Below are 12,480 nucleotides of genomic sequence, written 5' to 3' on the forward strand. Positions count from 1 at the left end.
TCTTACCCTTACTCTTTATATTTATTGTTATTTTATATTTTGTTTATATTTTATATTATATATTTGATTTATAATTGTTATTTTTTTTATACAACTCAATTCACCCCCCCTCTTGTGTTAGTCATGTGGGCAACACTACTGATTATGACTTTTTACACATTTTCGGATGTCCTGCTTACTATCATGCTAAAGAAAGTAAGCTTGATCCTAGAGCCAAGAAAGCAAAATTCTTGGGCTTTAGTACTGGTGTAAAAGGGTATAGACTCTGGTGTATAGAGTCCAAAAAGGTAATCATCAGTAGAGATGTTACATTCAACGAATCTGAGATGCTTAAGTCACATAAGCATAAAGATTCCAGTGAAGGCAGCAGTGATGGCGAAACATCAGATGATTCACAGAGTGTGAAGTTTATTTCAAAGAAGTTGGAAAAGCATGGACAAGATGAGGTTGATAATCCAGTCACAGTACCTCCAAGTCAACCTGAGTCAATAGCAACCAACAGACCGAGACGAGAGAAACGTGTACTGACACGTTATGCAGACTATGTGACATATGCATTACCAACTGAAGGGGGTGAGATCCCAACCACTTACAGAGAAGCCGTACAGTCCAGTGAACAAGTTGAATGGACAAAGGCGATGAATGAAGAGATGCAGTCTCTTCACCAGAACCAGACTTGGGAGCTTGTGTCGCTTCCAAAAGGAAAGAAGACAATTGGCTGTAAGTGGATCTTCAATCAGAAAAATGATCAAGCTGCTAAAAATGAAGTGCGATACAAAGCTAGGTTGGTAGCCAAGGGCTATGCTCAGACAGAGGGAATTGACTACAGTGAAGTATTCTCTCCTATTGTGAAGCATTCATCCATTCGGATATTGCTAGCTTTGGTTGCACAATTTGATCTTGAGTTAGCACAGCTTGATGTAAAGACAACTTTCTTACATGGTGATCTGGAAGAGGAGATTTATCTGTCTCAACCAGAAGGATTCAAAGAAGCTGGCAAAGAGAATTGGGTATGCAGTCTGAAGAAGTTTCTCTATGGCTTGAAGCAGTCACCTCGGCAATGGTACAAGCGTTTCGACCGCTTTATGTTGGATCTGAAATACACTCGTTGCCAATACGATCATTGTGTATATTTCAGAAAACTTGCAAATGGATCTTTCATTTATTTGCTTTTATATGTAGATGATATGTTAATTGCATGTAAAAGCAAGGGGGAGATAGATCGCTTAAAAACTCAGTTAAGTAATGAGTTTGAAATGAAAGATCTAGGAGAAGCATGAAGAATACTGGGGATGGAGATTAGCAGAGATAGGGTGAAAGGTACAGTTCACCTTACTCAGAAACAGTATCTGAAGAGAATACTGCAACGATTCAACATCGACTCGAAGACGAAGCATATTTCAAACTCAGTGCATTGCAGTCTACTAAAACCGATGAAGAGCGGGACTACATGAGGAATGTCCCATATGCAAGTGTTGTTGGAAGCTTAATGTATGCCATGGTGTGTACACGACCTGATATCTCCCAGGCCGTTAGCTTAGTTAGTCGCTATATGCATAATCCTGAAAAAGTTCATTGGCATGCGGCTAAGTGGATTCTACGGTATATTGCGGGGACCGTAGATGTTGGTTTGAGGTTCGAGAAGAGTGAAGATAGTCTAGTAACTGGATATGTTGACTCAGACTATGCAGGTGATCTTGACAAACGCCGATCGACAACTTGTTATGTGTTCACTATGGCTGGAGGACCAGTTAGTTGGCGATCAACTTTGCAGTCAACAATTGCACTATCATCAACTGAGGCTGAATACATGGCTGTAACAGAAGCCGTGAAAGAAGCTATTTGGTTACAGGGATTGGTAACAGATTTGGGCTTTGAGCAGCAAGAGGTTACCGTTTACTGTGACAGTCAGAGTGCAATTCATTTGGCCAAGAATCAAGTATATCACTCTCGAACAAAACATATAGATGTCCAATTTCACTTTGTACGTGAAATATTAGAAGAAGATGACATCAAACTTCAGAAGATTGGCACTGAAGATAATCCAGCAGATATGTTGACGAAGGTCGTCCCAGGGATCAAGTTCCAACACTGTTTGGACTTGATCAGTATTGAACACTGCTGAGCACCCTCGGGTGCATTGGAGCGCATTCAACAACGGAAGTCTCTCATGTCAAAGAATGTGGTGCATTCATTTGAAGAATGAATCAGTTTGTAAGCATCCTGGTATAGCACACTTGGGTGGAGGGGGTGATTGTTGAAATCAAGTCAAGTGTGAGTGTGAAATGAGTTTGGGTTTGCAGCCACCAACTCATGCTCACCCACCACCACCCACCACCACCTACCATTGTTAGGCCACCCACCCTCTCCCAAGTTAGAAGAAGCTGCAACAGGTGAGCTGCTCTTCTCCTATAAATAGGAGAGAGCTCTGATGCAAAAATACAGTGGGTGAAGAGAGAAAGAGAGACGTGAGAGAGAGAAATAGAATTTTGTAGAGTGTTTTGTAAATCTCGTACAAATTCTATAAAAGAGGCTCCAGTGGACGTAAGCAATTTGCTGAACCACTTTAAAATTGTTTTGTGTGATTTTCGGACAGGCCGGAGGCACAACAAATTATTGTTAATATTGAGTTAGGACAGGGGAGCTTGCTGGGATTGAAAAAATAAATAAATAAATAGGAAGTGTGAACAAGTGAGGCACTGTCCATTCTGGTTTTAACTTCCCTTATCTTTGATGAGCTCTTTAACATGTTCCTAATTTCTACATTGAGCAACCAAAACTGACAAACACATCTTGAAAAAATGAGGCACTGTCCATCCACAAACTGATCGAAAACATTCTCCATCAATTCTTAACCCTCTTTGCACTCATTTTGATTTCTTTCCTTGCTTCTTCTTGACTACTTCGTCAACGTAGTTTGCAAAGAACTTATTCCACTTCTTCAATTGTCTGATTCGGCAAGAATAGTAAATTATCTCCTCTACCATGGGACAACTACAGGTAGTATATTATTAATTCTGTTTTTTTTTTATACAACCATGATAATTCAAAGCACTTGGAGAACTTTATGGTTGTTTCTGATGATTAGTTGCAAGATCAGAAACATTGCATCTTGTGATTTGTGGACAATTGTATTGGAAATTCTGTAAACATTTGGTGTTGAAAATGGTTTGGACCAAGTTGGAAAGGTTTTTAAATTGTCTGTTTTGTATTTCAGTTTATTTCAAATGAGAATGCAAGGAAGGAGCTAGGAGATGATGATGAACTCACATAACAGAAAGTGGACAAGGTGGTAGAAGAGAAGACAATGGGGCTTCGTGGGGATGTAGAAGACGAAGAGAAAATAGAAAGAGGGAAGATGAGATTTCGTGGGGATGGGGGTGAAATGGAGATGAAACCCCTTCTGTCTGTGACGTCCTCATTGCATTTGCCACGTTGGACAAGATGCAGCGGGGGTTCCCCAGGGCGGTTGAGAGTAGAATTTTTTTTTGACAATATTAGTGTCCTTTTCCCTGGTAGTGGCTTCAAGGAGCTATCCTGCAAGTACTGATCCAAAGCTGCAACATTACTTTTTTCTCACTAGTGCACCTTTTTTTTTTTCTTTTTTTTAACGGCCATTGATTTAGCAGATATTATGTATAGAGTGGCTCTACAGCCACAGTGGATCCCAGTCCAAATTTATTTATTTTTTTACTTTTTTTTTCGTGTATTGTTTTAGTACTTTTTAAAAAATTTAAAAAATAAAAAAATTCACGATATTATTAAAATAAATTATCTTAATTATTAAGTAAAAAAGTAAAAATAAAAAATACCACTGTTGGGATCTCGGCCAGTGGGGATTCCTGTCTGTGGCTTTAGTATTTCTGCTAGAGCAATACTACATACAGTCGTAGAATTGCAAACACCGCACAATCGCTTTAAAAAAGAGTAGAGTTCATGATTAAAAAGTTTATTTTTTTTCATGTGGGTCCCATATTAATTTATTTTTTTCAAAGCGACTGCACGCCGCTTGCACAATCACGATTGCAAATATCATTTCTCTTTTTGTTATGTATATATGTCGCATCTGCGGTGTAATTCTGTAGCTAGCCATCCTAAGAGTTGCTCCTCCTGGTGGATGCCTTGCTTTCATGGTGGATGCATCAGAAAAGAGGGATGCATTTAGGGATGGATTCGTAGACTGGTAAAGGTAACTCTAGACATTTCAAAATATAGCAGTAATAGTACCTGTGCCTGGCCGATCGACAACGGCAAAAGGAACAAACGTAGTCTGTGGAAAACGTGAAGGCTAGGATCCGACGAAAGAGAATATTTCACATCCCTAAGGCAAAAGTAGAAATGATGAAAGCCAGGATCCGGTCCATAATTACAAACTTTAGAAAGAGCAAAAAATAACTCCTGGTCGGCAATGATTTTTAATTATTCAGTCATTGAAGAGTCAATAAGAAAAATACAATTAGTACAAAAATACTTTTATTATTTTCAGAAAAATCACATTTTCGACTGGTGTCATTTAGCACATCTAATAAAATGTTAGTATAATTTAATTTAAAAGATAAATTTTAAAATTTAAATTATATAAATGATGTAGTTAATATGTTCTCTACACACTAAACTTAAGAATAGGTTAACTTTATTCTCACATTTAAAATTGGTCCGTGGAGTGATCCAGCCAAGATAGTTTGATGACAGACATATAATATTATATTCATTTCAGACCCTCAATCGGTGACACCTAAGTTGATAATGATAAAGAGTGGCTCTACAGCTATACATAGAGTCCCGACAATGATTTTTATTTTTTATTTATTTTTTTGCTTTTTTTAAATGCATTGTTTTAATATTTTTAAATATATTTTTTTAAAAAATTCATGACATTATTTAAGAAATACTTTTTTAATAATTAAGTTAAAACCAAAAAAAAAAGTCGAATCCTCATCATATCCCTGGCCATATGTAAGAGTAGCATTTATCAATGCTAAACTTGATGAGTTTGTAGATAAGCAATGTGTATAGGATTATCATCATGTACCCAATCCCACTAAAGAAACAATATTATCAAGTATCAAACACGAGAAATCTAAAATATAATAATTAAGAGGACATTGCATCTTCTACAAATAAGCACTATTATTCAAGGAGGTTAATATTTCTCCCACCCTAGCTCTATAATTGTATTAACATCTCATATTGACTAATATATGATCATAAAGGTAGGTGCATAGTGCATGAGATCTCACCTTACTTTAGAAAGAGAAAATCTTGTTTTTTATAATGTTTCAATAGAACTCTAATTATATCATTAACTAATCTTTTCGAAGTACGTAATATATAGGCTCATGTATAGCTTGGGCCTATTTCGAGGAATTATAAATGATATCATTGCATGTGCTATATGATATATATTGACTATATATATTGACTGATAGTTAAGTGATAAGAGTGTGTGATTTATAAGATCTCATATTATTTAGAAATGAAAAATTTTTTGCTCTTTATAAGCCCAGATGTGGATTGGCCCGCCCCTTCTTAATTAGAAAAGAAAGTGACACATGAAATGAGTTGTACATTACTTCTTACTCATTTAATGTTGTACATCCAAAATATTTACCTATGTAAAAGCGCCAACGTCAAAATGGGATTTAGGCAAAAAAAACACCCAAATGGACCAAATCTCACATGTTTGGATCTGATTCAAGCGAAACCAAAAGTCCTTACAGAATACAAAATTCCGTTGCCAAACCAGCAACCAGTTAATTAGAACATAAAAGTTTAACATGGTTCTTTTCGTGGAGTGCTGTATAAAACTTCCTTAATAATTTGCAGCATTGTAGTACTTATCATGTGATCTTATTGTGATTCATTATCGTGCATATTATATATATATATATATATATATATCCCAAAGGTACTGGGGTGTTCCAAGGGGAATAATGCTAATTCAGGTATAAGGTTATACACAAGCTCACTCGATGCAAGCTTTTTTAAAGAAAAAAGTATGATCCATTATTAAAACAAAAAATTTTTATAGTTATTACTTTTTTCAAAAGGATTTATCCTCACCGATCAAAAAAAACACAAACACGCGCGCACATCTATATAAATATATATATATATATATATATATATTTATAGCACCAAATATTTTGCTACAGTACTTATACTTAACTGATCAGTAATAATAATGGCATTATACTTTCTCATAATGTAGATCGATTTCATATCGATATAAGACATAAATTAAGGAGATCAATATTGTAATACAACAAATTACTAATGCATGCAGACGCTCATGACACTGACTTTCAACCCAAGCTCCGGTGTACATACATACATACATACATATTGCATGCATTTACGTACGCAAGTCGATCCTTTTTCATAAACGCATGCAAATTAACATGTGTATATAGCAACATGACCTCCTTAATTGAGGAAGACCGCTAGGTTTCCACGATTATTATTTAAATATTGTTCATAACATCAGTACTGTAGATTGATTGCATCCATAAATATGTATAAGATAGAGGCCGTGCATGCATGGCTTACTAATTATTATTAACGTCAGCCGGTTTGGAAGACAGGAGCCATTTGGTGAAGTTTGGTAGGGTGGCTTCATCAGCTCTGTAGTGTTTTTGAGTGAATTGGAGTAACTCCGACCATGTGAAATCAGGGTATGTTCTTGGCGTATCACCAGTACAAGATACAAGATCCTCAGGAGGTCTCACCACCTTGTCTTCTCTTGGGTTCATAAAGAAGGCCAACGACCTCCTCTCCTTGTCCCTGTTCACCAATGCCCTATGCAGACAACTTTTGTATTTCCCATTCGATAATGCCTGTATATCATGCATAACATGTAAAAGAGTAATCAAAATTATATGGCAATGAACTTGGTTCGCGCATATTATATATGTATATATATATGTACGTATGTAAGAGGCCAAGTACTTTATGTGCATATACACATCCAAATGAGAAGTACTATATATTCATTATTCTTTTAACTATTATTTACAATAAAAAAATTGACATAGATTATAAATTATAAATTATTAATAGTTTTTCAGCTATTTAATGACTAATCATGAAGTGATGATGGTGTTGTTGGGAAAATATTAAAGATGTAAAAGATTTGTGCATACATTTTGTAAACTATAGAATAAAATAAAATAACAAGTACAATTCAGAAAGAGAAAATCTGGTGTTGAGGCACATTGTGATGGACTATTTTCTTAAAATAAATTTTCCTGCCTCCAAGTAATAGCATGCAGTAGACTTCTTAGCCATCTATTCTCAAAATACAACAATGTTGATTCTCATTAATCTGATTTTCGGTCACACGAAAAGAGATTCTCGAACCCTATTTAAAATAGTCAAAACCCAAATAAAGGCACAAAATGAAGGAGAATGTGTTTCTATGAATTTCTAGAGAATTTAGAGTATTTAAAATTGTAGATGAGTTTCCTATTTATAGGTAACGAAATGACACTTGTGAAAAGTCAACTATATATTTATTTAACATGGTCACATGGTTTATGTAGGCTCATTACTGAACCAACACTGCCATGGTTCGCATAATCTTTTTACTTAACAGTAAAATATTTTAATCATCCTATAACTAAAACCAAGCAGATGGTCAGAAAGATTATAGTCATGTGTTCAAGATTATCAAGGTACGGTAGATCACTTATAATCTCTAGGTTCATCCACATTTTCCGCAATGGCGGAAGCATGTTAAGGGTTGCCCCCCGGCCCCGGGCTAAACCCAAAAAATAATTTTTAAAATTCAAAATATCCCGTAAATTGTCCAACCCAAAAAATTTATAATCTCCATATATATATATGTTCTCTAAAATTTCTATAAATATATATATATATATATATATAAATGCTTCTTCAACTTTTTTCCTATAGCGCCAAAGTTTTGTATAATTTCTATATATTATCTATTTTCTATAATGTGCCCCCTCCAAAATTAAATTAAATCAAAACCAAATGTATGAAAAAATAATAAACCTATTAATTTGTATCCCAATTTTTTTTATTATACAATATTATGCTTCTCAATATATATGGAATATAAAGTACTGAAATAAAAACAAGAAAATCATATATATTTGATGATCTATATGAAAAATGGTTAAGAAGTTTTATCCCCAAGACTTCATTGAAGAAGAAAAAAAGTTATTTAAGATCTCAAATATTGTACGTAGCATTATATGCTTAATGTGACACCAAATATTTAAGATTATATGCTGGAATGAAATTATATGGTTTCGGGCCAAAAGATAACTTGATAATTTTTATGAAAAAAAAAATCAAAATATTTCATTAAAAAATAATAATATATGAATATTATTCTATGAAATATTATAGTAAAAAATCTGAAATAGAATTTTATAAGTTGTATATGTTTTTAGAATTTTATTTCTACATGCATATATATATAGCAAATTTATATAATTGAGATCTAATTTATATATATATATATATATATATAGTGATGTTTTTATAAAATTTTCATGAAATTAAGATTAAGATTTGTCTTTTTTTATTCTACATACATAAACGTGTCATACGCAAGTCGGCCCCAGTTTAAAAAATTTCTGGTTCCGGATCCACCGATTTTCCAGATCTCTGTACATGTCTCAATTGATAAGATATATATATGCATATATGCGTTCTTATGTTTGAACTACGTACATGCATGCATCAGGATATATACATATAAACAAACACGCGTGTTATTTATGATATAGATGCATGCATCTGTGCATGCAATATCAATACCCACCGTGTGCATGTCCATCTAAATATACACGTGTGTATCGTGCCAATCAGAAGAAAGTGAAGGAGGAAATGCATGGAGTACTAGATCTTTTCATTAATTTTCTGTGGGTCATGAATTTTGCTTTATTTTCTGTGCACAGGTGATCAGCTGTACGTTTCTCCATCCATTTTAACAGGAGAAATTAACGGAATATATAGCACATTGATGTAGAAGCCTCGTCGATTTAGGGGTTAATTAATTTAATTCTAAAAATAATGATTGATCTTAGTACGTGGAATATGGCCAGAGGCCGGTCGCGTGATTGGTGACGGTGGGGAAAAGCAGAAGCACTTAAGAATAAATGGTGCCGTTGATATTGGTAGAAGAAAAAAACTAAGAAAACAGCTAGCACTTTTGCTTAACATTTCATTTCTAGATCGATGCCTATGTATATATATAAGTACGTACGTACCATGAAAGTATCGCCGATGTTAACGACAAATGCACCTTGACGAGGTGGAACGGTCCGCCATTTGTTGTCGGAAAATACTTCGAGACCTCCAATTTGGTCCTGGTGAAGGATGGTTAAGGATGTCGGATCGCAATGGGGTCCTGTCCCAAAGGCATGTTCTGGTTCTTTGCATGGCGGGTAGTAGTTGCATCTCATTATGGAGGAACCATCTTGGAAAAAGTGTTTGTAATGCTGTTGATCATGAATCCCCAAGCTGATTGCCAATAGCTCCATGATTGCAAGTGCTACTTCCTTCATTGCTTCACAATACTTTTGATATACCAATCTACAAAAGAAGCGAAGTATACGAATATATAAGCTAACGCTTTCACGAAAAAAAGATACAATTAGAAAAAATTGCATTTGCAAATCGGTATGGAAGACGCGGTCTCGATCTATACTCTACACCGAGTTGAAATGAGAATGATGAATAAATCATGTGTACGTACCCTGTCTCTTCGAAATCCATCCCTAGAGTTGATTTGAAGAAGTCTAACACGACGGGGTGTGAGTCATCAGGCTCATAGAAGCGAAAGGATAATGTCTCCTTCCATGGCAATTTGGAGGCAAAACGATCAGCATGAGCACCAGAGTAGCCCCAATTGGTACCAGGCATTCTCTTAGCCCTAAGTTTCATGCTAACCGGGAGCTTAAAGAAACGATCCAAATGATCATATGCCAATTGGATGAGACGAGAATCGACACCATGGCCAATAACTTGGAAGAAACCATGCTTCAAGCAGGATTCCCTAATGAGCGTTGCAGCATCCTGAGTTGCCACCAAATCCCCCTTAAGGAAACCTGAAAGATCCACAACTGGCTCTCTAAGCTCTTCAATGGCTTTCACTAAATCCTCTTTTGGCCAAATGAAATTCATGGGCACAGGGGATTCTTTCTGCAGCACAAACTGTGATGGTAAAATATAAGAATCCCCACCATGATCTTTCTGGCCTTCTCCAGCTTCTGAAAGAGAGGAAACAAGAAGTGTAGAGACATTTGAATCCATTTGGGAAGATAGAAACGTGCATACAAAAAGCGCGCAGCTTGTGTTTGTGTATGCCTAATGCCACTATGCCACATGCATTTATATAGCTAGCTAGGATTCCGTGAGCTGAAGAAATGCATGAACCCGGACTTTGGCGAAGATGGAAAGGTTATTACTACAAAATCTACACATTTAAGCGTGTATGATATTAGGGTTAACAGAACAGAACTTTTGGAACAATGTTCAACTCCTCAAATCCCAAATAATGCAAAGGGGATCAAGCCAAAACCTGTCTGACTAGGTCGACGTTACGTATGGACTAAACTTCAATACAATATCTATGAAGAATTTCTACCTTAGTAATTCACTCATGAATTCATGATAATTAAATGTCATAAATGTTTGGATTTTTACATATATCTTCCGTATCCACCACAGATTGCATGATCATTAATTTCCCATAAATTGAGTGCCTACTCATGATCTTCTTGCTTGGGCCATTTTCTTGGCTGCAAACTGCTTTACCGATTGCAACTGTACTTCCGGATTTGAATTTATATGCATCATTATTGAGACAACTTAATTTGGGTGTTAATGGAGTCGTCAATTAACCATTTTATATATGTGATGATCTTTTGCGACGTGAAATACGTACGTACACCTAAAAAAAAATATATATTACGTACTACAAACGTTGGAGTTGTAGGCTTCGAACTGGAGGCGCAGAGTTTATTTGGGCTGAGAGATAATACCAAATTAAGTGATTTAGTTTTCATAATTAACAAATTAAGATATTTGATTTTTATTCAAGATGAATATTTTCCTTATTTTATTTCCATGTAATTTCTTTGCAAATAGAAAAAAAGTAATGTTACATGCAGTTATGGAATGCGCAAGCACCGTGTAGTCGTTTTGAAAAAGAATAGAATCTACTATTAAATTTTTTTTTTTTATGTAGATCCAGTATTTATTCACTTCTTTCAAAATGATTGCATGATGACACTTACACTTCCACGACCGCTACTATCATTTCTCATAAAAATTGTGATTTGTTTTCTGTTAGGTGCTTGTGGTACGGGGCATACAATTACAACTGAAATAGAAATGAGAAAGAATAAAAGAAATAATAAAGAACTCCAATTGTAGAAGAATTTCACTTATAGCAAAAGGATTACAAGAATTTCTCTCCTGAATAAGGAGAGCACAATTGACAATACTCTCTCTTATAAAAGGAGAAAAACTCACTTTTTATTATAAAAGGAAAGACAATATATAGGAGAAACCTCATTATTTTTCTCTCTAAAACTCTCTCTCTTTTTCTAAATTTTTCTTTCAAAATGGGATAGGTTTTTAAAAGCAAAAACATGTATTTATAGGAGTTAAAGGAGGTGGAAGATGGCGGAAGCAAGTGGAAGATGGCGAAAGCAAATGTGAACGCAAGCTCAACTAACCACCATTTTTGACCCATAAAAAAGATGGCGGAAGCAAGTGGAAGATAGCGGAAGCAAATGTGAACGCAAGCTCAACTAGCCACCATTTTTGACCCATAAAAGTGGCTTTACTGCTACATATCTCCCACTTAAAGTCACTTTTGTAATCCTTCTATCTTTTCTACACTTTCCATCTCCATGCCGCTTTCATATCTGCTAGGCCTAAGGAGGATCGACACCAGATAAACTTGTCATTATTAATTGGCTTTGTTAATATATCTGCTAGGTTGTCTTTTGTATGGATTTTTTGTATATCCACACTTCCTTCTTCCACCTTCTCACGAACGAAGTAATACTGAACTCGTATGTGCTTTGTCTTTGAATGAAATGCTGGATTCTTTGCCAAATGCAAAGCGCTCTGACTATCACAAAATAAATCAACCTCTCTTGTACGTGTCCGAGCTCTTCCAGTAGCATTTGCAACCATATTGCCTCTTTGCTAGCTTGTGTAACTGCGACATATGCTACCTCCGTTGTAGAAGTAGCCACGATAGACTGGAATTTTGAAACCCAGCTTACAGCTCCTCCAGCAAGAATAAACACATAACCTGAGGTGGACTTGCTCTTGTCAAGATCACCTGTATAATCTGAATCAACATAGCCTCTGACAGTAAAGTCTGATCCTTCATAACATAATGCGACATTTGAGGTACCCTTAACATATCTCAGGATCCTCTTTACAGCACTCCAATGCTCTTTACCAGGATTCGCCATGTATCGACTA

General features: G+C 35.5%; 1 protein-coding gene across 1 annotated transcript; it reads right to left on the minus strand.

Moving 5' to 3' along the window:
• Positions 1 to 6,240: 6,240 nt before the first annotated feature.
• On the minus strand, positions 6,241 to 10,328 carry LOC122299774 (gibberellin 20 oxidase 2-like). The gene is made up of 3 exons (XM_043110210.1): positions 9,731 to 10,328; positions 9,243 to 9,567; positions 6,241 to 6,836 (listed from the first exon to the last, which is right to left on the minus strand). The coding sequence occupies exons 1-3, from the start codon at positions 10,285 to 10,287 to the stop codon at positions 6,549 to 6,551; spliced, it is 1,170 nt and encodes a 389-aa protein (XP_042966144.1). The 5' UTR covers positions 10,288 to 10,328; the 3' UTR covers positions 6,241 to 6,548.
• Between the last annotated feature and the right edge of the window lie 2,152 nt (positions 10,329 to 12,480).

This window comes from Carya illinoinensis, chromosome 16 (genome assembly GCF_018687715.1).
Source record: "Carya illinoinensis cultivar Pawnee chromosome 16, C.illinoinensisPawnee_v1, whole genome shotgun sequence".
Classification (NCBI taxonomy): Eukaryota; Viridiplantae; Streptophyta; class Magnoliopsida; order Fagales; family Juglandaceae; genus Carya; species Carya illinoinensis.

Excerpts from the sequence above, each read along its gene's own strand:
- LOC122299774 (XM_043110210.1), bottom strand. The coding sequence starts at position 10,287 with ATGGATTCAAATGTCTCTACACTTCTTGTTTCCTCTCTTTCAGAAGCT. Across the intron at positions 9,568-9,730 it reads ATGGATTTCGAAGAGACAGG|ATTGGTATATCAAAAGTATT; the intron begins GTACGTACACAT and ends CTTCTTTTGTAG. Across the intron at positions 6,837-9,242 it reads ACATCGGCGATACTTTCATG|GCATTATCGAATGGGAAATA; the intron begins GTACGTACGTAC and ends CATGATATACAG.